The 22,762-nt window shown below is 39.6% G+C and overlaps 6 protein-coding genes across 8 annotated transcripts; 4 read left to right on the forward strand and 2 right to left on the reverse strand.

The window, feature by feature from the left end:
* Nucleotides 1-111: 111 nt before the first annotated feature.
* LOC6639584 (protein male-specific lethal-3) lies at nucleotides 112-3,013 on the reverse strand. Its single transcript, XM_002062408.4, has 6 exons — nucleotides 2,799-3,013; nucleotides 2,484-2,662; nucleotides 1,811-2,413; nucleotides 1,263-1,747; nucleotides 1,114-1,198; nucleotides 112-703 (listed from the first exon to the last, which is right to left on the reverse strand). The coding sequence occupies exons 1-6, from the start codon at nucleotides 2,898-2,900 to the stop codon at nucleotides 577-579; spliced, it is 1,581 nt and encodes a 526-aa protein (XP_002062444.1). The 5' UTR covers nucleotides 2,901-3,013; the 3' UTR covers nucleotides 112-576.
* A 64-nt stretch (nucleotides 3,014-3,077) lies between these two features.
* Nucleotides 3,078-5,489, forward strand: LOC6639002 (Bardet-Biedl syndrome 1 protein homolog). Its single transcript, XM_002062407.3, has 3 exons — nucleotides 3,078-3,768; nucleotides 3,842-4,906; nucleotides 4,976-5,489. Exons 1-3 carry the CDS (start codon nucleotides 3,492-3,494, stop codon nucleotides 5,449-5,451), a joined length of 1,818 nt encoding a protein of 605 aa, XP_002062443.1. The 5' UTR covers nucleotides 3,078-3,491; the 3' UTR covers nucleotides 5,452-5,489.
* Nucleotides 5,490-5,530: 41 nt separating this feature from the next.
* Nucleotides 5,531-5,884, reverse strand: LOC6639001 (acyl-CoA-binding protein). Its single transcript, XM_002062406.4, has one exon. It carries the CDS (start codon nucleotides 5,846-5,848, stop codon nucleotides 5,594-5,596), a length of 255 nt encoding a protein of 84 aa, XP_002062442.1. The 5' UTR covers nucleotides 5,849-5,884; the 3' UTR covers nucleotides 5,531-5,593.
* Nucleotides 5,885-7,007: 1,123 nt separating this feature from the next.
* On the forward strand, nucleotides 7,008-7,502 carry LOC6639000 (acyl-CoA-binding protein). Its single transcript, XM_002062405.4, has 2 exons — nucleotides 7,008-7,067; nucleotides 7,144-7,502. The coding sequence occupies exons 1-2, from the start codon at nucleotides 7,059-7,061 to the stop codon at nucleotides 7,381-7,383; spliced, it is 249 nt and encodes an 82-aa protein (XP_002062441.1). The 5' UTR covers nucleotides 7,008-7,058; the 3' UTR covers nucleotides 7,384-7,502.
* Nucleotides 7,503-10,321: 2,819 nt separating this feature from the next.
* Nucleotides 10,322-11,949, forward strand: LOC6638999 (acyl-CoA-binding protein homolog). Its single transcript, XM_023180307.2, has 3 exons — nucleotides 10,322-10,354; nucleotides 11,305-11,341; nucleotides 11,535-11,949. Exons 2-3 carry the CDS (start codon nucleotides 11,327-11,329, stop codon nucleotides 11,781-11,783), a joined length of 264 nt encoding a protein of 87 aa, XP_023036075.1. The 5' UTR covers nucleotides 10,322-10,354; nucleotides 11,305-11,326; the 3' UTR covers nucleotides 11,784-11,949.
* A 1,557-nt stretch (nucleotides 11,950-13,506) lies between these two features.
* Nucleotides 13,507-22,599, forward strand: LOC6639177 (protein melted). Of its 3 annotated transcripts, none has more exons than XM_047012006.1 (9): nucleotides 13,507-13,735; nucleotides 18,813-18,976; nucleotides 19,045-19,296; nucleotides 19,363-21,015; nucleotides 21,077-21,314; nucleotides 21,422-21,573; nucleotides 21,645-21,773; nucleotides 21,834-22,115; nucleotides 22,182-22,599. In XM_047012006.1, exons 2-9 carry the CDS (start codon nucleotides 18,872-18,874, stop codon nucleotides 22,437-22,439), a joined length of 3,069 nt encoding a protein of 1,022 aa, XP_046867962.1. In that variant the 5' UTR covers nucleotides 13,507-13,735; nucleotides 18,813-18,871; the 3' UTR covers nucleotides 22,440-22,599. The 3 variants fall into 3 exon arrangements, with proteins under 3 accessions (XP_046867962.1, XP_002062439.2, XP_023036999.1); XM_002062403.4 differs by having other exon boundaries at nucleotides 21,404-21,573; nucleotides 22,182-22,598; XM_023181231.2 differs by lacking the exon at nucleotides 13,507-13,735 and adding an exon at nucleotides 18,389-18,484 and having other exon boundaries at nucleotides 21,404-21,573; nucleotides 22,182-22,598.
* The last annotated feature ends 163 nt before the right edge of the window (nucleotides 22,600-22,762 follow it).

Consider the following 22,762-nt stretch of genomic DNA (forward strand, 5'->3'; position numbering starts at 1 on the left):
AAACAAAATGCATTCCGTTAACAAACACAACCCAATAATTAAAAAAAAAGAAAAATAAAACCAAAAACAAAACTTGGTGCCGACAGACAACAAATTGATAAAAATCGACAATTTCACAAAAAATTCTTAAATATATTTGAGCACAAAAAAAAAGAGAAAAAAAAAAGATATATATATATATATATTAAATGATACATCATCCAGAATGATTGATTAAATACTAGTATGTAAAAAAAAAACCAATTACTCAACTAAAATTTTTAGTTTATAAGCAGATTTAAAAATGTTTCAGAACGAAATCGTATTTTCCCCCCAATATTTAACATCTAGATATCTAGACATTATTCGATTATACAACCACATTATGTGTAGAGAAAAAAGTTTTTTTTATATATATATATATTATATATAGAGAAGAAAGAAAAAAAAATCGAAAAAAAAGAAAAAAAAACCTTTTTTCAATGACAACAAGCTTTAAACTGCAATAATAAATAAAGTTAAAGTTATATATATGTAATATATATATATTTGAATTCAAATTTGAATCAATTGAAGTGCTTGCTGATGTGGAATCATCTAAACTTGAGAGCTTATCTTAGTCGCTGTAGCTGTGGAGGTGGGACGTTTGAGCAATTTTTCATCTGGTGAAACAAAGTGGGCATAGTTTTGCCTATCGAACCATTCCTTGTGATTCTCCAAATAACTGAAAAGCAAGACAAAATCGTAGTTAATATTTAAGCCAAGCATTTCAAAGAGTATCTTAAACGAAAGCATCTTTACTTGATCATATTCCATTCTAAAGGGACATTCTCTCTTTCTCTGTCTAAATGATAATCTCCTAATAAATAGCAGGCCATCTCACTCACTTTCAATAACATTTTAAGGCCAACAAAAAAGGCAAAGCCATTTTTAAGTCATTTAAATTAAAGAGTAAATCAAATTTCCATCACATTAATTAACGTTAAGGAAAATCCAGCTTAATCTTTGCATTATATTTGTCGATGCTTAGATCAAGTAACCATATCAACTTGCTATATAAAGTTCTTTACAAGTATGAGATTATGATGCGACTAGCTAACTTTAAAGCTTGTTTTAAACTCGATCGACACTTACTTAATAAATGAGTCTAAATGTGGCAAGAGATCCTCGAGCTTTTCATTCGATATGGGTGAAGCATTCAAGCACTCTGGCAATTTAACTGAAAGATTAACACACATAGAATTAATCAAATTGTAAATCAGTTTTCTGGTGTTTCCACTTACTCATTAGCCTGGCCAAATGTGGGGCTCCAAATACCATAGATTTCTCTGGCGGCGATTCTGGTGATAGTAGACGCCAATTGAAGGTTTCGCATAGGAAGCCTCGCATCTCTATGGGTAATTTGTAGGCAGCATCATATGGTGATGAGCCGTAGGCCTGAGCCGATTTCTTGTCCATCGTCTTGACTATATAGAGTAGGCATTTTTCCAATTGCTTTTGGTAGCCCACATTACCCAAGATGCCTTCGCTTCCACTGCCACCACCAGCACCCGCCGGAATCGGAGTTCCGTCTGTGTCTAGTTCGGGCTCGCAGCTGGGATTTATATAGTCATATGAATTATTTAGTACAATGCTGCAATTCTTTAGATTATCATCGGTTAAATAGCTGTTGGTGTATTTCTTTTCCTGTTTATACAGCAAATGCTGATCCACATGGAACTCAAAATAAATGCGTATGCCATCGACCACCTCTTTGAGCAAGCAGACTCTGTAACAAAACATGAAAAATGGAAGTGAGATGAGGCGACCTCTTGAAGTAGACTGTACTTACTTGGACATCACTCGATCGTATTCACGTTCCATGCGTGCACTCCGACTTTGGGTATTTCGAGCTCTGGAGCTATCCTGTTTAATGCTTATCGCCAATTCAACTGCCCGTTGCTTGACGAAATTCTCCAGAATCGTCACAATTGGGATACGAGCTGGCATGGCATGTTGTTTGTTTAGTTTTACAACCATATTGTAATCATATTCCATGTATTCTCTTAGACGTTCGCTTATTAGTAACATAACACGATCCTCTTGGTATTTAAATCTCTCCATTACATCAATATCGACAATTTCCATGGGCTTAGCTCTTGGCGGCCGCGATGTTGGCGGATCAAAACGGGCGCGTTTGTTCCTCATTGCTGCATCACTCTTGTCGAGATTAGTTCCAGTTGTTGCTGCTCCGCCGCCGCCGCCGCTGTCGCCACTTGGTAATTTAAATTTATGTGCTGCGGGCGCTTCAGGCTCAGCATAGTCCTCCTGGGATATATCTAAAGGATCAGTGCCAGAACCTGCTTCATCTCCCTGACCAGCACCTCGTCTCAAGCGTTTCTTCTTTGCGTGCGGCTGCTGCGATGGCGTCCCCTTATATGAGTAACTTCCGCGTCTGCAAACAGAAACATTTTAATTCAAACATCAGTACATTTCTTTTGGTTTCGAAACGAGAGACTACTCACGTCTGAAGCCGAGCCGCTTCCGCCAATTCTCGTTGAAATTGTCGGTTTTCTTCGGTGTCTTTTAGCAAGCTACTAGCGCGCACATTACGATCGTAGGAACGACGCCAGCCTTGAAAATGTATCATATACTCGTAATATCTTAAGCCATTTTCGTCCTTGCGTTCGGTAACATTTAAAACCTTAGGGGAAAACAATTTTTATTCTGTGAAAATTCTACCGCCTTTTCTGCCTCTTTCTGACGTTTCGTTTGACAGTTGGCATGCGTGTATTTATATGCATGTATGTGTACGTGTGTGTATGTATGTATGTACGTACCTTGCTTGTGTATAGAACTCTGGCTTTAGATTTATCCGGCTCGTAGCAGAATACCCTCTCGCCCTTGTTGTAAGCTTGAACCTCGTGCTGTCCTTCCGTCATCACTTTATTAAAATAATTATAAATAATTCACCTAGGGCTAAAACAAAAAAAAACCCGTTCGAAAAATTATAAATAAACGTCTTACGCTGGCGTCGAATTAGCGATGGCACTGCCAATTAATCGATGCATATACGCGAAATATCGATATTTACAGCATTCGAGATGAGCGCGTGCAGAGGCTAAGCGACATATAACACTAATCACGACTCACGTCAAACAAATTAATCATTTAACTATAAAATTTCAATGGCACTTGAGTTTAAGTAGGAATTTAGTTATTATTTCGAAATTAATAGATAGTTAGCCATATAAAATGTGAATAAAATTTTCGTGTTTTCTAATAAAAACCGCATACTTATAATTTTAACAGCTATTGTAATTTATAGCAAAAACTCGTTTATTTATCGATTTTTTTGTTGTATCGACTACAATATATTTAGACCATTTTCAAATCTGTAACCGCCGTTGCTAGGTACAAAAAGACCAAAACAATAGTCTAAATACACCTAATCGTGTCATCTGTTCATTCTCCCACTGCCCGAATCCAAGAAATTGTTGAAAACCTGAACAAACCAGGCGACCATTTATATAATGGCAAAGGCTTGCAATTGGCTGCATGTGGAATCCGGGGATGGTGAATTCATCCCCAGTTTGACAACCATATCTACCTGTCTGACTCTCAGCGATGTCCAGTGCGATGGTTATGTGCGTTTATTGGCGGCGGATATTGCCCTTGATGACGACAAGGAGCCTAGTGCCATATTGAAAGTGTTTCGAGGATTGAAACTAAAGCACGAGCAAACTCTGCCGGGTATACCCACAGCCATCGAGAGTCTTTACATTGATGAAACGGAACCAAAGACACCGGGTGGGTATCAGGGGCAGGAGGCAGAAGCTTTCCAAATATTTACCAGGTGGTTTTCAATGTTCTTGATGTCTAGTGATCGCCGTCGCCATAGCCGAATCAGTGTTATTCTATCGCCATCTGAAGCCATACTTTAAATACAGCATCCCTCAATTGGAACCTGAGGAACTGGAGGCGGAGGTTTGGCGTAAATTGCCTGTGATGAAATCAGAGACTCATGACGCGCTGCTGGCATCCCTCAAGGATCTTGATCATGCAAAATTATCTAGAAAAACCCAACGACTGCTTCAACTGCCTGAGGAGGAGCGTGAAGCCTTCATCAAATCGCACAAGGACTCACCTGTGGGTCGTGTGGGCAACATAGTGGCCATGTGTTGCCTGAAACGCATCTCTAGCGATGCCAATCCGCCATCTCATTTGGTCCTGGCCACAGACTTGGGCGACGTTTATATTCTAGAGCCCCAAGGCTTCAATTTGATTTACCAGGGCAAAGTCTGTAGCTACGAAACGGCAGTGCCCAGTCTAATATCTGTGCAGGGAACCTATGAAACGGATTTCTCCATAGTGGTGGCCACCAGAAACGGCGGTGTCTATCTCCTGCGCAAGTCCCAGAACGAAGGACAAGAGCTTTTGAAGTTAAATACGCCCCTAACTGGTTTGCTCTTGCTCCCAGTGGATCAGACTATTGTACTCAGCTGTATGGATAATCGGTTTCTTTGCTATTCCAAGCGTGGCAAGCTGCTCTATCAAGTGGAATTGGAGGATCTACCAGTGTGCATTCTCCCATTGAGTATGACCCATTTAGGTGTCACTTTGGTGGCCATCGCCCTGAAGGGTGGCCCTGTGAAATTCTATTTGCAACGTTATCTGGTCGACGAGTTGCATGCAAATGAAACCGTTGATGCCATGCTATATGGTCGCATGGGAATGGAAGATCATGTCTTGACCCTCATCACACAAACCGGAGATATCCAAATCAAAATCCTTAGAAGAGTAACACGCTTTGAGCCCAATGCGGATGCCCTCAAGGGAACAACAATGGGTGATAAAAAGCTAATTGTAGATGCTTCTATATTGGACAAGCCGAAAAAGAGTTCCATATTCGTCGAACAGGCTGCACGTGAGAAGCAACAAGCCAAGGGTAAGTAGCCACACATTCGTCTGAAGATAGACAAGTTACTCTAAACTGTTCCCCCTTCCGTCCCGACAGCAACTTATGGCAGTTTTCAGGTTGAACTATGGCGTCTACGTCACACAGCTGCTCGGGCGACAATCGATGCCATCAATTCATCGGAAAGCACCATATCGGGTGATCTAACTCATGCCCCGGTGAAGCTTTCGGCTGAGGTCTGCGGCTCGGGGCCATCATTTCGTCTCTATCTAACCGTGCAGAATTTGTCCACCTTTAAGATGGCATCTAATTTAATGCTTCTGCTGCACGCCGATCGAAGGCACTATACGATAACGCAATCTTTGGCCAGATTACCAAGTGTATTGCCCGGCATACCGCTGCGCATGGACTTCGAAGTGATCGCCGTCTTGGATCCCATGGACAAATTGCCACCACCGAGTCTCAGTCTGGACAATTCTCACATACGTGTGATGCTAACAAAGGAGGGACAGGCAAAGCCTTTGATAGCTGCTGCCGTGGCCATGCCTCAGTCCGAGGCGGCGGCTGCCTTTTAAACTTAAATTTAACACAGAAAATAAAATAAAAAAAAAATATGTACACTGATTTTTAGTTTTCTTTTTGTTGATTGTGTGTTTTCTTTTTTATTATTTTGGAGTTATTAATATTATTAATCCTTATCCATTTGCCAGTAGCGACTTAGGCATATTTGGGTGCATATTTCTGGTAGACCTTGATGTAGGCTTCCTTGGCCGCATCCTTGGACAGACCCTTGTGCGAGCTCCAGGCCTCGTACATGGCCTTCTTCTTGAGATCCAAAACGCCGGGCTTATCGATATTCACATCGCCGACGGTGGCCTGCTTGAACAGTCCATAGAATTCCAGGAATTCGGAATCGCTTGGCTTCTTCGAGAAGTTCTTGGCTAATTCGGAGGCTTCTTCAAAACTGACCATGTTTAGGCTGCTTACGAGTTGGATAACTAAATGATGACTGATTTCACTTTAATATCCACTATTTATAGGTGAAAAGCCAAGCAAGAAAGTTAATTTAAATTGCCATCAAACTTGTTATCCAATTTTTTTTTTTAGTTGGCCCCTTGATAAAGTGTAGCCAAGTGTCTCAGGTACTTTAATTAATATTCAGATAACCCAATCGATGAGTGGCCAACGGGTGGCGGGTAGCACAATCAACTATTAGATCATTCCATATCTATCGTATCACTTCATCATGATGATTAGTTGCCCAGAGGTGCTGCTGGCCCTGACTCACAAGCCGCAAGAAATGACGAGAATCGGAAATGTGATACCGCCCACGAAATTGATTAATAAATCTATATGAAAAGGTATCACCCCATTCATTTTTGTGTTTTTTTTTTTTTTGGAGGGAAACTAGGACGGGTAAATCCATGGCACTTGAAATGGTAGTTTTCCAGCTATTTCAATTAATTTTTTAATCTATTTTTAAATATCTTCAATGCCAAATACCTACAAATATTTGATTTCCTTTTATTCTTTTATGCATTTCTCAGACTTTCTTTATGTTTATGTTCAATACTTTTAATTTTAAAACTTCTTCTTCATAATGAAAGTCATAAATTATAAAATATAATCTTATCTTATTGAGTGCATAAAGTTCTTTTCTTTTTTTTAATTTGGTGCGATATTTTTATATATAGGTACATAGATTTCTGGTATATAACTGATTCAATTCTTTTTCTAGTCAAAATTGCAAGAGAGACTTCCCATATCTGATAAGTGGGCAAACATACAGTGGAATTCTTTTTATAAACACTTCTTTTTTTATGATTTCTTGATTAGTTTAATGGGTTAGTCACTTAGTCAGTGCCTCACTCCCGCCCCCTCCAATTCCCATTCCACCTCGGCCTAATCATAACCGGCATAAGCCAAACCCAAATATAATATTATTATTATTATTATTCTTTTTTTTCGGTTATGATAAAAGCCAAGTGGGAACTACACAAATGCACTCAGCTGTCAGTTAGTTGGAAAGCGGGAGGGTGAACCGATAAGATTACCCCGAAAACGAAAAAAAATGCCCCCGAAAAATTGCGAACCATATATAAAGTCTATACCATCAAATGTTGGGCAACAATTCGATTTTGTCCGTGGAACTTAACCCAGCACAACAAAAAACCAACCCAAAATGCTGACTGTAAGTTGAAAACTTTACCAAATCTTTTTAGCCAACGACTAATTGGCTCCATTTGTTTTTTTTTTTTTTTGCGCAGTTTGAAGAAATCGTTGAGAAGGCCAAGAACTTCAGCAAGGTTCCCAGCAAAGAGGACTTCCTGGAATTCTACGGCTATTACAAACAGGCCACCGCTGGCGACTGTGACACCGAGGAGCCCGAGGATGAGGAGAAGAAGGCTCGCTGGAACGCCTGGAAGAGCAAGTCTGGCCAAACTGCCGAAGATGCCAAGGCCCACTATATTGAGGTCTACAAGAAGTATGCTGCCAAGTATGAATAACTTCCCTTCTCTTCTCCGACCCTTATAATTCTTTTTTTTTGATCCTAAAACTATTTTATTGTCGTCATTAAACACAAAAGAACTGTGCATTTAAAATAAACGTTAGCTGTAGACCAAAACAAATCTTTTTGATTCATACTAAACTTCAAGATTTTGCAAGGACTCTTGGTTAAAGTCATTTGCAAATAGTTTTCATCAGCTCAGGAGAGACTTTAAATGATGTAGACCAAGAAGGTTGGTCTACAGGAAGACCTTCCCACTTCAGGTGAAGAAGTTTCTGTGATCATTATTGACTTTATCAAGAATGTTTCAGAAAATAATTCTAAACATTTTCTTTGCCAAGTAAAAATTCGAAGTCTGATGTATTAAAAATGCAAATACAAACCAAATAAACTCCCTAGCACTCCAAATGGATCTTTTGGATTAGATAATCGTAAATAAAAAATTTGAAAATAATTCTCAAAAATAAAACAAAAAACCAGAGGGCCGGGGCTAACTTCGACCGCGTCAAAGTTTGTATACCCTTGCAACTTTTTTGGTAACTTTTTTCTTACCTATAGCCATTAAAGTGGAAAAACGTTTAAGCTAAAAAGGCTAATGTCCAAAAGAAACGCCTACCATCTTAGCATAGGAAACAACGAAGTATTGATCAAAATCACTGTTTTCCACCGATCGTTCCTATGGGAGCTATATGATATAGTTACCCGATCCTTATCAAATTTGGCACAGTCATTAACAGATATATTAAACTAACAAATGTTCAATTTGAAAGCAATCGCGTCAAAAGTAACGAAGTTATTGACAAAAGTCACTGTTTTCGAAAGATCGTTCCTATGGGAGCTATATGATATAGTCAGCCGATCTTGATCAAATTTGGCATAGTCGTTTATATGTGTAATTAACTCACCAATATTGAATTTCACGACAATAGCTCAGAAAATAACGAAGTTATTAAGAAAAGTCACTGTTCGTGACTTTGTTATTTGTATGGGAGCTATATGATATAGTGATCCGATCCGGCTGAATCCGAGATATACAACGCCTGCAGTATATACAAGCCTACATGCAAAATTTCAGCTTTGTAGCTCTTACGGTCTAGGAGGAGTTTGCGTTGATCCAGACGGACGGACGGACGGACGGACGGACGGACGGACATGGCTATTTGAACTCGTCTCGTCGTGCTGATCAAGAATATATATACTTTATATGGTCGGAGATGCTTCCTTCTATGCGTTGCACACTTTTGACCAAAATTAATATACCCTTTTTGCAAGGGTATAACAAACGTTAGAAATTTTCAACATAATACAGTAAATATAATAAAATATTCTTCAAAGCGTTCATGCTTTAGCATTTGAACCCAACGAATCAAAATCAGTGGCGGATCAAAGTTAAGATTTCGGGTCCAAATTGTACTTGAAAATTCAAATTTTTGCAATTCAACACGTAAAATTTCAATAAATATTTAAGTTTCTTAAAAAAAGAGCGTTTTAAGTGTGCTTACCTTAATCAAAGGATAAAAAGGATAAGTGATTCAGCCACCTTACATAGTTAAATTTTGTATTTTACTTAACTAGTTAGTCAGCGAATTGGTTGACGTGTCTATAAACATATATTTTATAGAAATTAAGGAAATCTATATTTTGCCTAAAAGTATGCTATGTATTCTAGGCCCAATGAAATCAATTGACCTAAATTCTGATGCATTCTTCTTAACACACATAGACACACACACGTACATACACACAAACACACACATACATACGCACGAACACACACACACATACATACACACAAACACACACACACAAACACACACATTCTTATCACAAACACCACCAGAAGTCTATTGGGCATCTCGATTTAAATTGTGTTAACTTGAACTAAATATTACGTATACTTCATGTATACCACTTGAATTCAATTAAGGGCCAAAGAAAAAACATTAATTTGTAATAGACCTACGGATTTACACTTTCAAGTGTGTTAGTAGTGCAGGCACTTGAAATCAAATACAAAGAAACCCCATTTAAAAAAACAATTTCCAACTAATCGCTACTAATCTATACGGAGACAGAAATATAGCTTCCATATTCCTATATTGGGCGATAATTTAAAATATTGATACGATGATTTGTAAGTTGAAATTGACTAAAAGACATTATCGAAAAGCGGATGTCTTGGGATTGATTTTAGAGAAGATATATTTGCTCATTTTAACAAAAACAAAATGATTTTGAGTTTTGACTGTTGCAAATTTTACGTACAATTTCGTTTTACGCGATTCCCATCAGAAATGTGAGTGAATAACGTCATCTCTTAAGTTTACTTTGGATTAGCTGGCCTTTATGTCTATCTACACGTACCCAAACATCTCAGCTGCTAATCACCAGTTTAACACAAAACGACTCGAACTTCGAACCTTTGACTAGTCAGTGTGTCAGCTAAACAGTCAGGCGGTCAGTCGGTCAGTCGTTTCGGAGTGAAGTGGAGCCACATTTACCTACACAGGCGAACGTGTGTCGAATTGGTTTGCCAACATTGCCTCAGCTTTATCAACGGGCAAATCGGCTTGGCCCTATCAGCATTGGCCACACACATGCATTCATCCATTTCCACCTGTTGCCTAAGCCACTTGAGGTCGGCCACCCCCTCGACCACCATTGCCCTTCCCACCCACTCGATAGGGGGAGGCATTTAAGCTTTATGCATTAGACGGAGAACTTTGGCAAGAGAGCTTTGCTCTCTAATTAGTCGGGCAAAGCTTTTATGACTATGTCCGACAAGCGAACAAATGATGATGATGATGATGATCGTGTTTCTATATATGTATATATGCATGTGTGTGTAACGCACACACACCATATGAGCGTGGCGCGATATTTGTGTGTGGAAAGACTTAAATTGAAAGTCAAATTGAGATTGGGATTCAGACTGTGTTTAGTTCTACGACCGCAAAGACATAAAAAAAGTAAGTGCCCTCTCCCCATCCCCCATGACAAAAATTTGTTGGAATAAACTAAGTGAACGAGTGAGATGGATGGCTCATAATAGGTGCATTATCTATTAATTTGTACAGGAAATACATGTGTATTCTAGTTCATTTTTTTTTTTTTTTTAAACTCATAGATAGGTAATCAAAAGGTGTGTGTGTGTGTGTGTGTGTTTGCGCCTCATTTGGGCCAACTTGGCAGCCTGTAAATGTTACCAAATATGTGTGGAATCCATCATAAGTATGTCCAGCACGTACAAACAACAAAAATTTCTTAACCATGTCCATATATGTGGACACACACCCCACACAGACACACAGAAAGAATTTGGATCAAACCACAAAAGAGTTCTATATATCGAAACGTTTAGAATATGGAATTCGAACAGCATTAAAAAACGTTGGACTTTAGTTTGAGAAAAACAAAATATTCAGTTAAAGCAATCTAGATAAAGAATTGGCCTAAATTAAAATCTTAAGCACTGTAATTATTAACCTGAGACTCATTAGTCATAGCCATACAAATTCACAATTCAAGACTTAATCTGATTACTGGAAATTATCAAAATTCCGTTCATCTCACTCGCCCTCTCACTCTAATTGTTGTCAGTGTAGAGATTTTATGTTTTTTTTTTTGACATTTCATAATCCCATTTGTTATTTTTTTCTTTAGTTTTTTTAATGGTTTTTATCTTTTGCTTGTTGCTAGCTCCATGATTTCGTGGTGAAAGTCAAGATAACTTTTTTTTTTTTTTGGCCATTTTGCTGATGATCTGATCTGAAGGCAAAGTCCACAAAATGTTTAGACAAAACCCCCCCCCCGTCATCGGCACTATCACCATAAATCCCAGTTATAAATTAATAGCTACTAAATATATATATAGGTACTATATCGATACTAAAACTGCCCTCTTCATTCTCAATTGCAGATTAACAATCTAAAAATCCAACATGTCCTTGACTGAGGTAAGTACCTAACCCAATTGATAAAGCCAACACCAAAAACAAAAACTATTCTTGATTAGGGTTCTGATGATGGCATACAATAAGCCAATCAATATAATCCATATCAAGCTTTAGATAATACTTCTTGTTGTACTTATCGCTCATCGGTTTTGGACAATCGTTTTGACTTGTATTCTTCTCTTTTTCCCACTAGCAATTCAATGCAGCCGCCGAGAAGGTGAAGACCTTGACCAAACGTCCCAGCGATGATGAGTTCTTGGAGTTGTATGCCCTATTCAAACAGGGCACAGTTGGTGATAACAACACCAATAAGCCAGGACTCTTGGATCTGAAGGGCAAGGCCAAATGGGAGGCATGGAACAAGCAAAAGGGCAAATCCACTGAGGCTGCTCAACAGGAATATGTAAAGTTTGTTGAAGGACTTGTTGCCAAATATGCTTAAAACACACACACACACACACACACACACACACAGCCACAAAAGTGCAACCAAACAAACACCAAAAAGCCCCGAAATTGAATTTGAGACTATATAGTATAGTATAGAGATTTGTATGACATTTTTTAAACATTATTTAGTATGCGGAATAAAGATTTTCTAATGTAAATTCTGTATAATTAATTGCACCTTAGACTTTTCGATGGAATCGTTTGAATAACTTGATTGATTAACGGTCAAGTGTTAATAGGGATATCCATCTATATACATACGTGCCTATATGGGTAATTGAGATCTTGCATAGATCACGTACGAAAGTGAAGTAAATAAAACTTGGAGACCCAGTAACACACACACACACACGCACACAAAATGCATTATTTGACCAACTTAATATATATGTATATATGTACATATGTATATCCATTTTGCATAAAGATTTTTCAAACACTTAGCTAAGCCAACAAAATACATAAAATGCGCTAAACAAGAATTTAATTTAGCAACATTTTGAGTGTGTTAGCAACATGTTGCCCCGTTAACATTGAGTCAACAGGTGATTGTTTGTCTGCCAACAATGTTGCTAGCAACAAAACAAAACAGGCCAAAACATACAAACAAAGGATAGACACTACAACGACGAGTAAATATCCTTTAACTTTTAGAACTGTTGCCGAAAGTACATTATTATATAATACATCAGAGAAACTTTTTAAAATGTTATATTTGTTAGTGTTCGAGATTTGTCGAGTCCAAGGTAAGGCAAAAATCCTTTTTATCCTTTAAAAAAATGAGTTTCAGTTGGGTTGGCTCAAAACTGAATTCCAATTTTTGCAGGCTAAATATAAATTTCAATAATTCGTAATATATTTAATCTCTTTTTTGTAAGAATGGAGAGTTTTACTTTAAACCACATATACCCGTTTCATTTTGTAATACCCTGAACAATAAAGTCTAGCACGAATGAGAGCGAGAGAGAGCAAAACGGTGAATGAGAGAGTGATCGCAACTTGATCAGGCAACAGAGAGTGAGAGAGAGCGAGAGAGTAAAAGACCGTTGTTATTGTTGTTGCTGTTGCTGCTGCTGCTGCCGCCGCTGTTGCTGTTGGCTCTGCCATTTCAATTCAGTCTACAAATTGGCCTAAACCTAAACGCGTTTACTTGGGCCATAGCGCGCATGAGTCGTCGGTTAGTCTGCCATATAACAAAAAGAAGAAAAAAAACAGCTACATTGCCCCTTCCCCTCGACCGCGACCCCTCTCTCACAACCGTGCACCGACCGTGTGCCTGTCTTCACGGTTCGCTCTCAGTTTTTGTACTATGTGAGAATGTGTGTGCTTGCTCATATAGCCTTACGTGCATGTGTGTGTGTGTGTGTGTGTTAACAAAATGTGATTAGCAAAAATACAAAGAAAAAAAATCTGGCATAGTGAGTGGAAAAAAGGTTGAAAGATATACATACATATGTGTTTATGTATGTATGTAAGTAGATGAAAAAATTAAATGCGACCAAAATTTGCATACAAATCAACAGCAGCACCAACACCAACAACAACACAAAAGAAAAGCCATAAAACAAAAGGCGAAAAATATAAAAAAAAAATGTTTATTCCCTTTAATTTTTGTGCTTTATCGGCAAACAGCAGCAGCAACAATTAAATTAATATTGGAACTACACCCAAAACAAAAATATAAAAAATAAAACAACAGCAAAATAAAAAATAAAAAAAAAAGATTGCGGCAACAATAACAACAACAAGCTGCCCCCGCTATTCTACCTTTTTGTTTCACCTCTGTATGAGAGAGCGAGAGAGAGAGTGGGAGCAACGTAGAGAGAGCGCACAACTTCAACCAGTTCTTGCATTTGTTGTTGTTGTTGTTAGTGCTGCTGCTGCTGCTGCTGCTGAATATGACCAGCTGTCTGCCAGCCAATGCCAATCGACTGATGCAATTCGGTAAGCTTCCCAGACAGAGATGGATATAGAAAGAGACACCACACAGACAGGCAAAGTGATGATGATTTACCGTTAAGCCATCATCTCTAACAGAAAATTTGAATTTTTGATAACTGAAAAAACTATTTGTGTGTGTGTGTGTGAGTCTATTTAATTTGCAAAAATCTCCTTTTCGCGCCTCTTCCCCGTCCATCATTAATAAGTTTCACGCGCCGCTCATTTTTCATACAATAAAAATTTGCTTAACTTCCACCGCCCCTTTCCCCTCCCCCAACGACAGCAACCGTCCCTTCCAACCCGTTGGCTTACCAACAATTCTACCTTTCGTTTGCCTTGTCATACCTCTGAACAGATCGGATTACTGTGTTGATGTTGTTGAAAAAAAAAAAAGAAAAACAAGTGATATATGTATAAAAGTTTTTGTGCTAATTTTCTTCTATGTTTTTGGTTCCCACGGCTAAGATTTAGTTATTGGAAATTTACCTTTAATTTGGGCAACAAAATAAATTTGCATATGCATATAGAAAACCTATATTTACCTTTTAAAAGGTTTAATGGGCTTCTGTTGGTAGTTCTGCTAAGATCAGTGTTTTTATAGTGCTCTTTCAGTTACTTTCAGTCTTTAGGCTCCATCTGGAGTCAAAATAATTGTTAACTGTAGTTTTCTTAGCTCTATAAATATACCAAAGTTAAAAACCCAAAGCAAAGTTTCTTTCAAATAGTTGAACTTGGCTTAGTTCTTCTAAGAACTGCAAAAAAACCAGTGACCCAGTTTCTAGACCAAGTCCCTTTAAAAAGCACTTGAAGGGGTTTTCAAAAAGACAAACCTTTATATAGATGAATTGGCAAATGCTGCTATTAAATATTATTAATCCTATTGGAAATAGTCAACCCAGATTTTTTGTAAGCAGGCAGACAAATAAGACCATTGCTATGCCATCATGATCATCATCATCATCATGATCAGCAGAATCACGATAATGAACGTTATCTTTAGTGGTCGCAATCTCCTCCCATGGTATAGTGCCTTTTTTAGTCTGCAAATGCGTAGGTTAGCCATAAACATAATGGCAAAACAGAGCCAATATATATATATATATATATAGATATTATATATATATTGGAAAAACTAGTTTTCTGCTAAGACACACACAAATACTCACTCACTTTGCTTAGCCAAGGTGCAGTTTCAACTTTGCAACAACTTCCAGCTCACGACTCCATTTCTCCATTGCCCCCCCTTCACCACACATCAGCAGCCCCCCCCATTTTGAGCCCAACGTTTGGTTCTAGACACTTGACGTTCCTTTTTGGCCCAGGTATTTTGTTGTGTTTACTTGTAACTATGACAGCTGTAAAAGAATGCATAAATAGTAATAGAATATCTCTCCCTCTCTCTCGCTCTTTGTCTCCCTTTCTCGCTTTAAACATAATGGAAAAACTCCAAACATTTCAGATATTTGCAGTATCATAATACACAAACATGATCAATTGAAAAAATTTGTTAGATGATATCAAAAAGAGACGAAAGGTTTTTCAAAAGAATTGAAAAGAAAACCCTTGCCACATGGCTAACTGACTGTGACTAGGCCCTGGCTTAGAGACTTTAGTTTCTCAATCATCTCAATGATCTCATTAGATTATCATTTCGTTTCAATGTCTTACTTTGATTTGTTTTATCCAGTGGATCAAGCAATTTCTATAGCTTCTCTCATTCGAAGATATATATAAGATTAATAAATAAAGATCAAACTTGATTATAATCTGTGTTTTGTCGATATGTCATTGGCTTAATCTTGCCTAAGAGATTTTTGAGCTAATGTTATTAACATGATCATTAATGGGAATTGAGACATTTTGCTTTCTGTTTGTTTGTCTCTCGTTCTCATTCATTCTCACTCTTTCTCGCTCTCTCTCTCAACTCTGACATTTTCTTAGGATAATGAAATGCAAATTAACAAATCGTGGATGAAATTTTTGGCACTCAATCTACCCCCCCAACCCTCTGCGATCTCGTTCGTCATGGCTCTTCATCAGTCAGTCATTCAGTCACTCACTCAGTCACTCACTCACTCACTCACTCACTCAGTCACTCAGACAGTCAGTGGTGTCTCTTTAAAACCATAAAATCCGTTTCTTCTCGATCAACTCCAGTCAACAAACAAACAAACATATGTATATACCTTTACCCCGTACACCTTTTCCCCACTCTGCCACCCCTCCCACCTTTCTTGACACTCACACTCTCTTTCTCTCTCTCTATCTCCATCTCAGTCTGTCTCTCTCTTTTAGACACTCTCCACGTCTCGCCACGCACCTCTAGTGTCCAATTCTTTGGCTCTGGCTGTGGCTGTGGCTGTTGCGGTGTGTATTAACCTGCCTCACCGGTTTCGGTTTATGTTTTTTAGCCAACGCCATCATCCATCCATTACTTATATATATATCTATATATATATATATATATATGTATATATAAACTTATATGTGTGTTTCTATTTCTCTTTTAATTTTCTCTCCGTTTGCTGCTGCTGCTGTTGCCTGTTGCTGCTTCTTTATTTATTTTTTAACCAGTTTTTCTGTTGTTGTTGTTGCTGCAACCTGAGCGCGAATGAGCCATAAATAACAACAACAACAACAACAACAATCCAGCTCTTTGGGTTAGCCCTGTCCCGATTTCCAGGAAGCAAAACCAAAGCCGCCTCAAAAGCCTCCGAGCCGACGACTGTCTGCAAAAACTACAAAAACGAAAAACGAAAAAAAAAACCTCATATGCCTGGCTTGGATTATGCAACTCCTGACAAGAAAAAAATAAAACTTCAAATTTAATAACCGCAACGCCTCTGCACCGCTTCCTTAATGCAGTCGCCTGAGTCCAAGTCCCACTATGAGTAAGGTTTTTTGTCTTTCCTGAGTACCCTAACCAAAAACGAGAGGGTTCATCGTTTTAGCCAACTGTTTCGCAACACAAACGAGAAAACACTAAAATTCATCGACTGGATCACTATATTTCGTATCCATCTGATCCTTTGATATCTGTTGTACCTTTGGTAGAACACTTGTGGAACTAGAAATTTCAATTAGATCTGAATTGCCCCCAAGAGTATGCAATAGACAGTTGTGGAATTTGCTTCTCAAAGGTATAAACCCCGATATAATCTAAAATATTCAGACGAATATGAATAAAAATGAAATAGTTGTTTATGGCCTAAGTTTTCGCTTTACAATTGCTAAATCTGAAAACCTTAATAGGTTCTGGTCCCCTAAACTTAATTTCTGATAAGAAACTTATCGTTAAATTCAAAACACTTGAAATTCGGCAATAGAAATTATATTCCCTGTAGAGATTTAATGTACTTTGCGTAAAAAGTTGTGTAATTGCCACAAAGAGAAAAGTTAAATCTCAAAGAAAATAGCTCATTTTAAATGTACTTAGTTTATTTGATGATTCAAAGAAGAGTATCAATCACATGACACTCCAAGTTAGTTTGTATATGTGCGGTTTTTGTCTTAGAACAGCAGAAAAAAAGTAAAACTACCCACACAGAAAGAGCAAAAAATGCCATTGCCAGCTAAGCACTTGGCTAATTCCCTTGGCTAATCCCTTTGTGGAATTTCTCTAGTCATCTAATCAGAATTTAGTTAAAAGTAGAACCAAGTGCAGGTCTCTAGGCAGAGCAGAGCAAACAAGAGAGAGAAAGAACGAGAGAGAGAGAGGGTGAGAGGGAGAGAAATGTTTGCCATGTGTTTTGCCAGAGTTTCAATAGGGAATCCCCACACAAAAAATGAAACGAAATGAATTTCATTTCAATTAACAAACTGCAAGAAACAAACAAGTGCAGAATCAGTTGAGTATACAAAGAGAGAAACAATTGAAAAACAACGTTGATAAAAATTCTATAGAGTTCCAGTTAACAGTTTCAAGAGTTTTTCCACTTAACTTACTATTTTTGGGGCCCAAAAAATGAAATTAGCCAGCAATTAGTTGAAAAGTTGATGCCATTAAATTATAAATTGAATGATGATTCAAAAAACCACACACTCACAATTCGTCATCAGCAACATTTAATGATAAAGTTAACACAAAATAAAAAGTAACAAAAACATCTAACACTTAAAGGAACACAGCTTTCAAAGATCCTCAAAATTAAAAAAAAAATTAAATTTAGCAATGAATTCTCACAACTTAAATTTGGTTTTCTTTTTCGTCTTTCAAGTGCATGTCTCTGTGAGAATATTCATTCTATTTCTAGCATTTTTGACAAAAGCAAAAATATTCATTTTCCACTTTTGTTTGTTTGACCTTTAGTCAACCTTGAATTCTGCACAACAAAATCTTAAGTCATCTCTATGTCTATAGGACTAACAATAAGAAGAGGAGGAGGGCCTTTTTATTTTGTTTGCCTCAAGTATTTATGTATTTAGTGACTCTAAAATATGTATTTCTCTTTCTAGTTAGTTATTTATATAAACGCATCAAGTGCATCTCAGTGCATTTGAGTGGCGGAGTGGAGTGGAGTGGAGTGGAGGAGATCTATATACATAGTTAAGGAAAACTAAAGCCCAAAAGACATGGGTATTCCGAAAAAGGAGCAAATTCGGATCTAGGGAAAACTCACTCCCTAAAGTATGCAATGGTATGCCAAAGAATTCATTGTTTTCGCCTAAAGTGCATGACTTAGTACAGAAGGAAGAAACAAGGATTGGGGATTGATTCTGGCCATTACGAGTTGGAGAAGAGAGCTCACTTAGGTCAGTCTCTGTCTAGTTTTCTTTGAGGTTCTTTTCCCTCTTTCTTTTTTTTTTTTGATTTCTGATAAGCAACTATGACGCCGCCCCTGGACTTTGCAAATATTTAGTCAAGTAAAAATGGGACTCACATTGGGCGACTTGTTTAGGGGGGACTAATTCGATAAGATAAAAACAATTTAATGCCAGCGGCGCCTGAACTTTGGCAATGGGCCAATTCAGTCAGAACTAGCCAAACAAAGCGCATTCTCGCCACTACGGGAAAGAGAGAGAGAGAGAGAGAGCTGGCCAAGTAGCAAATAATATAACTTGAAGTCTTCTCCATTTGCAGTGATGATCACAGATGATGCCTCCTGACTCTAGGCCCGGCTAAAATCTTCCTCCTGAACGATGCACGAACTGTTTACTAAAGTGCTGGCCAAGCGCGATTTATCGCGTGCCGGTGACCTATTCTCAGTGCCTGATGCGGATATAGTCAATGACATCACCGAGGTGGTAAGTCCATTTACAAAATCCTTTGACCACTCTAACGAATTAAGTGACTGACTGACTTATTGAATTAGCTCTCCGCGATTGGTCCAATCATTTCGCATGCCGACTATGTGAAAAACAACAATGATCAGAGCGTGGTGGAGATATGCATTACACGGGTTCTCTCCTGCATACGGGAGACGCGTAGTGCCGAGCGTCATTGTTCCGCATTGGTTGATCTCCTCAAGACCTGCCTGCTATGGAATCTACAGCCATCGAATACAACTAAAGAGGAGCCGCCGCATGCCAAGATAGCAGCTGATATTATTTCTAGCATATTTTTAGTAAGTATCTGCACACCAATGCCCCATGGAAATACGTAGATCTAACTTTATCCGTGTCCCTTGCAGAACTATGATAAAAAAGGACTGATGAAAATTGCATTGCCGATAGCCATACGTTTTCTGCCCAAGGGCAACAAGGAGTTGTCACGTAATTTGGCCAGCTATTTGTCGCTGGCAGCCATCGACTATGCCTATTTGTTGAGTCCACATGTGGACTCGATTATGGAGTCCATACTCACTGGGAACTACGGTCTGTTGCGTGTGCTATCGCAAATCTATGAGGTGGCCCCGGAGACAGTGACACCGCATGCACCGCTCCTGATTTCGTTGCTGCCGCAATGCGATGCACAGGAGCGCATGGCGGTGTTCCAATTGTATCTGCTGATAGTGCAAAAGTCACCGGAAATCCTGGAGTCGTGTGTGCCGCAGTTGTGCGGATTTCTGCATGACAGTGATACCTCGAATATAACGATGCAGATTCTACTTAAACTGGCCCAGCATTCGCCACATCTGCTGGTTGACAATTTCGAGCAATTGCGTTTGGCGGCCAAGACAAATCCAAGCACCATCACGCTATGTGCCCAGATAATGACCACATCGGGTCTGGGCAGCAAGGAGACGGCCCAGCAGGCTTTGGATTTTGTCTTGGAGCACCTGCCCAGTCAGGCATTGTTGCAAGCGGAGGCCACCCGTCTCTGTTCGGCCTATCCAGTGTTGTTCACGGACAAAGTGTTGGCCTGTGTGAGGCAGAAGAATGCGGCGCTTAGCTCCCAGCAGGATGTGGGCGTCGGCGTCGTCAGTGGTGGCACCAAAATCTCCGGTGGCGTAACCATTGTAAGTCTGAATACCCCGCAGCAGACTAAGCCAAGTCCTGTGCAAATAGCCACTACTAGTAGTAGTATCACAAATACCACAACAATAGCTGCGACGCCTCCGAGTGTTGTTGCCACCACAGCCAGCAGCAGCAGTCCAGCCACATCGGCAGCGTCGGCGGCAGCAGCAGCCCAACCCATAGCCACATCCACGCCTGCCGCCTCCCAAGCGTCGTCACAGCATTCGGGTTACACGCGACGCGTCAAGCTAGGTGACTCAAGGAGCACTGGTCGCTTGCATCCGGCCAGCAATACCCATAGATCTGTCACCCGGTTGAATGTGGCCAGCGGGTCAGTGGGTGGTCTGCACAAGAGTATGACCCGTTTGAGTAATTCGCAGATCAATCAGCAACCCAATGGCGGGAATTCAAATGGCAACGTTGTCGTCCAAACGGGGGCCACTCCACGCACACCGAGCACGCCCAGCAGCAATCCGCCCGTAACGCCAGTGCCACCGCTGAGCAACAATGTGGTCATCACGGGTCACAACAAACACGGAATACCCGTGACTTCGGGCGGCGTAACCGTTAAAGTGCGTCCCCATTCCCAGGGCCCGTCCACGCTGCTGAATTCCAGTTCGGTTATGATGAAATACAGCACCGATGCCCTGAATCAATCGGTGGGCTCCATTTCGATACCCCAATCCCAGCAGCAGCAGCAGCAAACGACGACGACATCCACGACAACGACGTCGACGACGGGCACACAGCAACAGCATCAACTGGTGTCACAACAGAATGCCGTGTCCGTGCACCATGCCTCACCAGCAATGCCCCAAGCCAGCTCCAGTTCGAGCTCAAGCAATGGCAATGCCAAGTCCGTGATGAAGCTACCCGTCAATGGAAACGTAAGTCCCAAACAGAGGATCCTTTCCCAATGACTCTGCTTTAATCTGTCGTTACTCTCAGAGCGAAGTGATTGTATCGGGACCCACTACTAATGTGGCTCCAAGACGCAGCGATAATACCAGCCGAACTCTGCTCAATGCCAACAGTGTGATGGACCAACGGATGAGCACCTTTGAGCCCTACCAGATAATGCGCGATCCTGTACAACAGTTTTGTGAAAAGAACTTCAACTCGATTAAATCTTATATGGATGAAGTATCACAGCATTTACCGCCGCCAACACGTTGTAGTATCGAAGGTAAAAGTTGTGAACTTGCTTTTATCGATCTCTAACAATCACATACACCCACCCACCCACACACACCAAAACACACATCAAACACACAGTCTCTAATGAATTTGCAGAAAGACGAACGAAAAAAGTGGCCAAATTGCACTTCGCCTGCCAAATACGTGGTCCCCATTGTCTCTATTCGAAGACATGTTTTACAATGCGCACCCGGAATCCCAAGACCTGGATACATATGATGTTTCTGGACTTTCAAGTGCGACATTTTGTAAGTTTTACACCCGCAAGACGCAAGTTCTTGAGACAATTTATTAACTATTTGCACTCAACTGGACGTAGGTCAAGGAGAAATCTGTGCTAAGCACAAGGGAACCGGGCATAAGTAATCTCAAAAATATATGGCAAATACTTAAATGTGAGAATCGCAGTTTCACTGAGCTGGTGACCAGTCAATTTCCTCAGGTCAAGGTGCGTCTAAGACTTGATGTTGCATCAACTTAATTATTAATATTTTTTTATGACTTAAAGGACCGTGAAATATTGGTTAATGAGCTACGTCATTCCGGATTTCTAGATGTCTTCGAGGTCTCAAAGACCGACAAATCGAATCCGAATTGCAATGAACTGGAATATCAGTGGGGCTGCTTTTTGTGCAATCATCCGGATAAGGCAGTTGGTTTTCTTAATGGCAGCAATCAGCCCATGATTGAGGGTCAACTGAAAGAGAAGAAGGGCAAATGGCGTCTATTTCGAAGGTGGCGAACTCGTTACTTTACCCTGTCGGGAGCGCATTTATCCTGCAAGGGTTCGGTAAGTAGAAATCAGAAATCAGTCGGTTATGATAGTCAGTTGTTTCATTTGCGATCTCTTTTGCAGAGCGGTGGTGAGAGCATCGATGTGAATCAGATACGTTCGGTTAAAGTGTCGCGGGGTGCTCGTAATATACCCAAAGCCTTTGAAATTTTCACCGCCGATCAGACCTTAATACTCAAGCCCAAGGATGGCAAAAATGCTGAGGAATGGGTGCAATGTTTAAGCATTGTTGTGGCTCATTCGCAGGCCCGTGATAATCCCACAGTAAAGACGAATAGCTTGCCAGCCCGCACAATGGGCAGTAGTAAGCCCTCCTTCTGAACCCTCTCCCCCTACCCTCTACCCCAAAACACACACACACACACACAATTGTGAGATTATTTTGTAAATGATAAAAGACGTTAAAAGACAATCAAGCGGAGGCCGCAGGACACTTATTCTTATATACATATACATATATATATATATATATATATACATACTATACATATATGGAACATTATTTATACCATATATATATATATACATTTTTACAGACTTATCTAGACTTGTATGTATACATACGTATGTATTATATCCGCCAATTTTCAAGAAATTTCAAAAATTTTCGCGAAATTGTGTTTATTATTATTATTATTTTTTTT

Source organism: Drosophila willistoni (assembly GCF_018902025.1).
Source record: "Drosophila willistoni isolate 14030-0811.24 chromosome XR unlocalized genomic scaffold, UCI_dwil_1.1 Seg144, whole genome shotgun sequence".
NCBI classification, from domain to species: domain Eukaryota; kingdom Metazoa; phylum Arthropoda; class Insecta; order Diptera; family Drosophilidae; genus Drosophila; species Drosophila willistoni.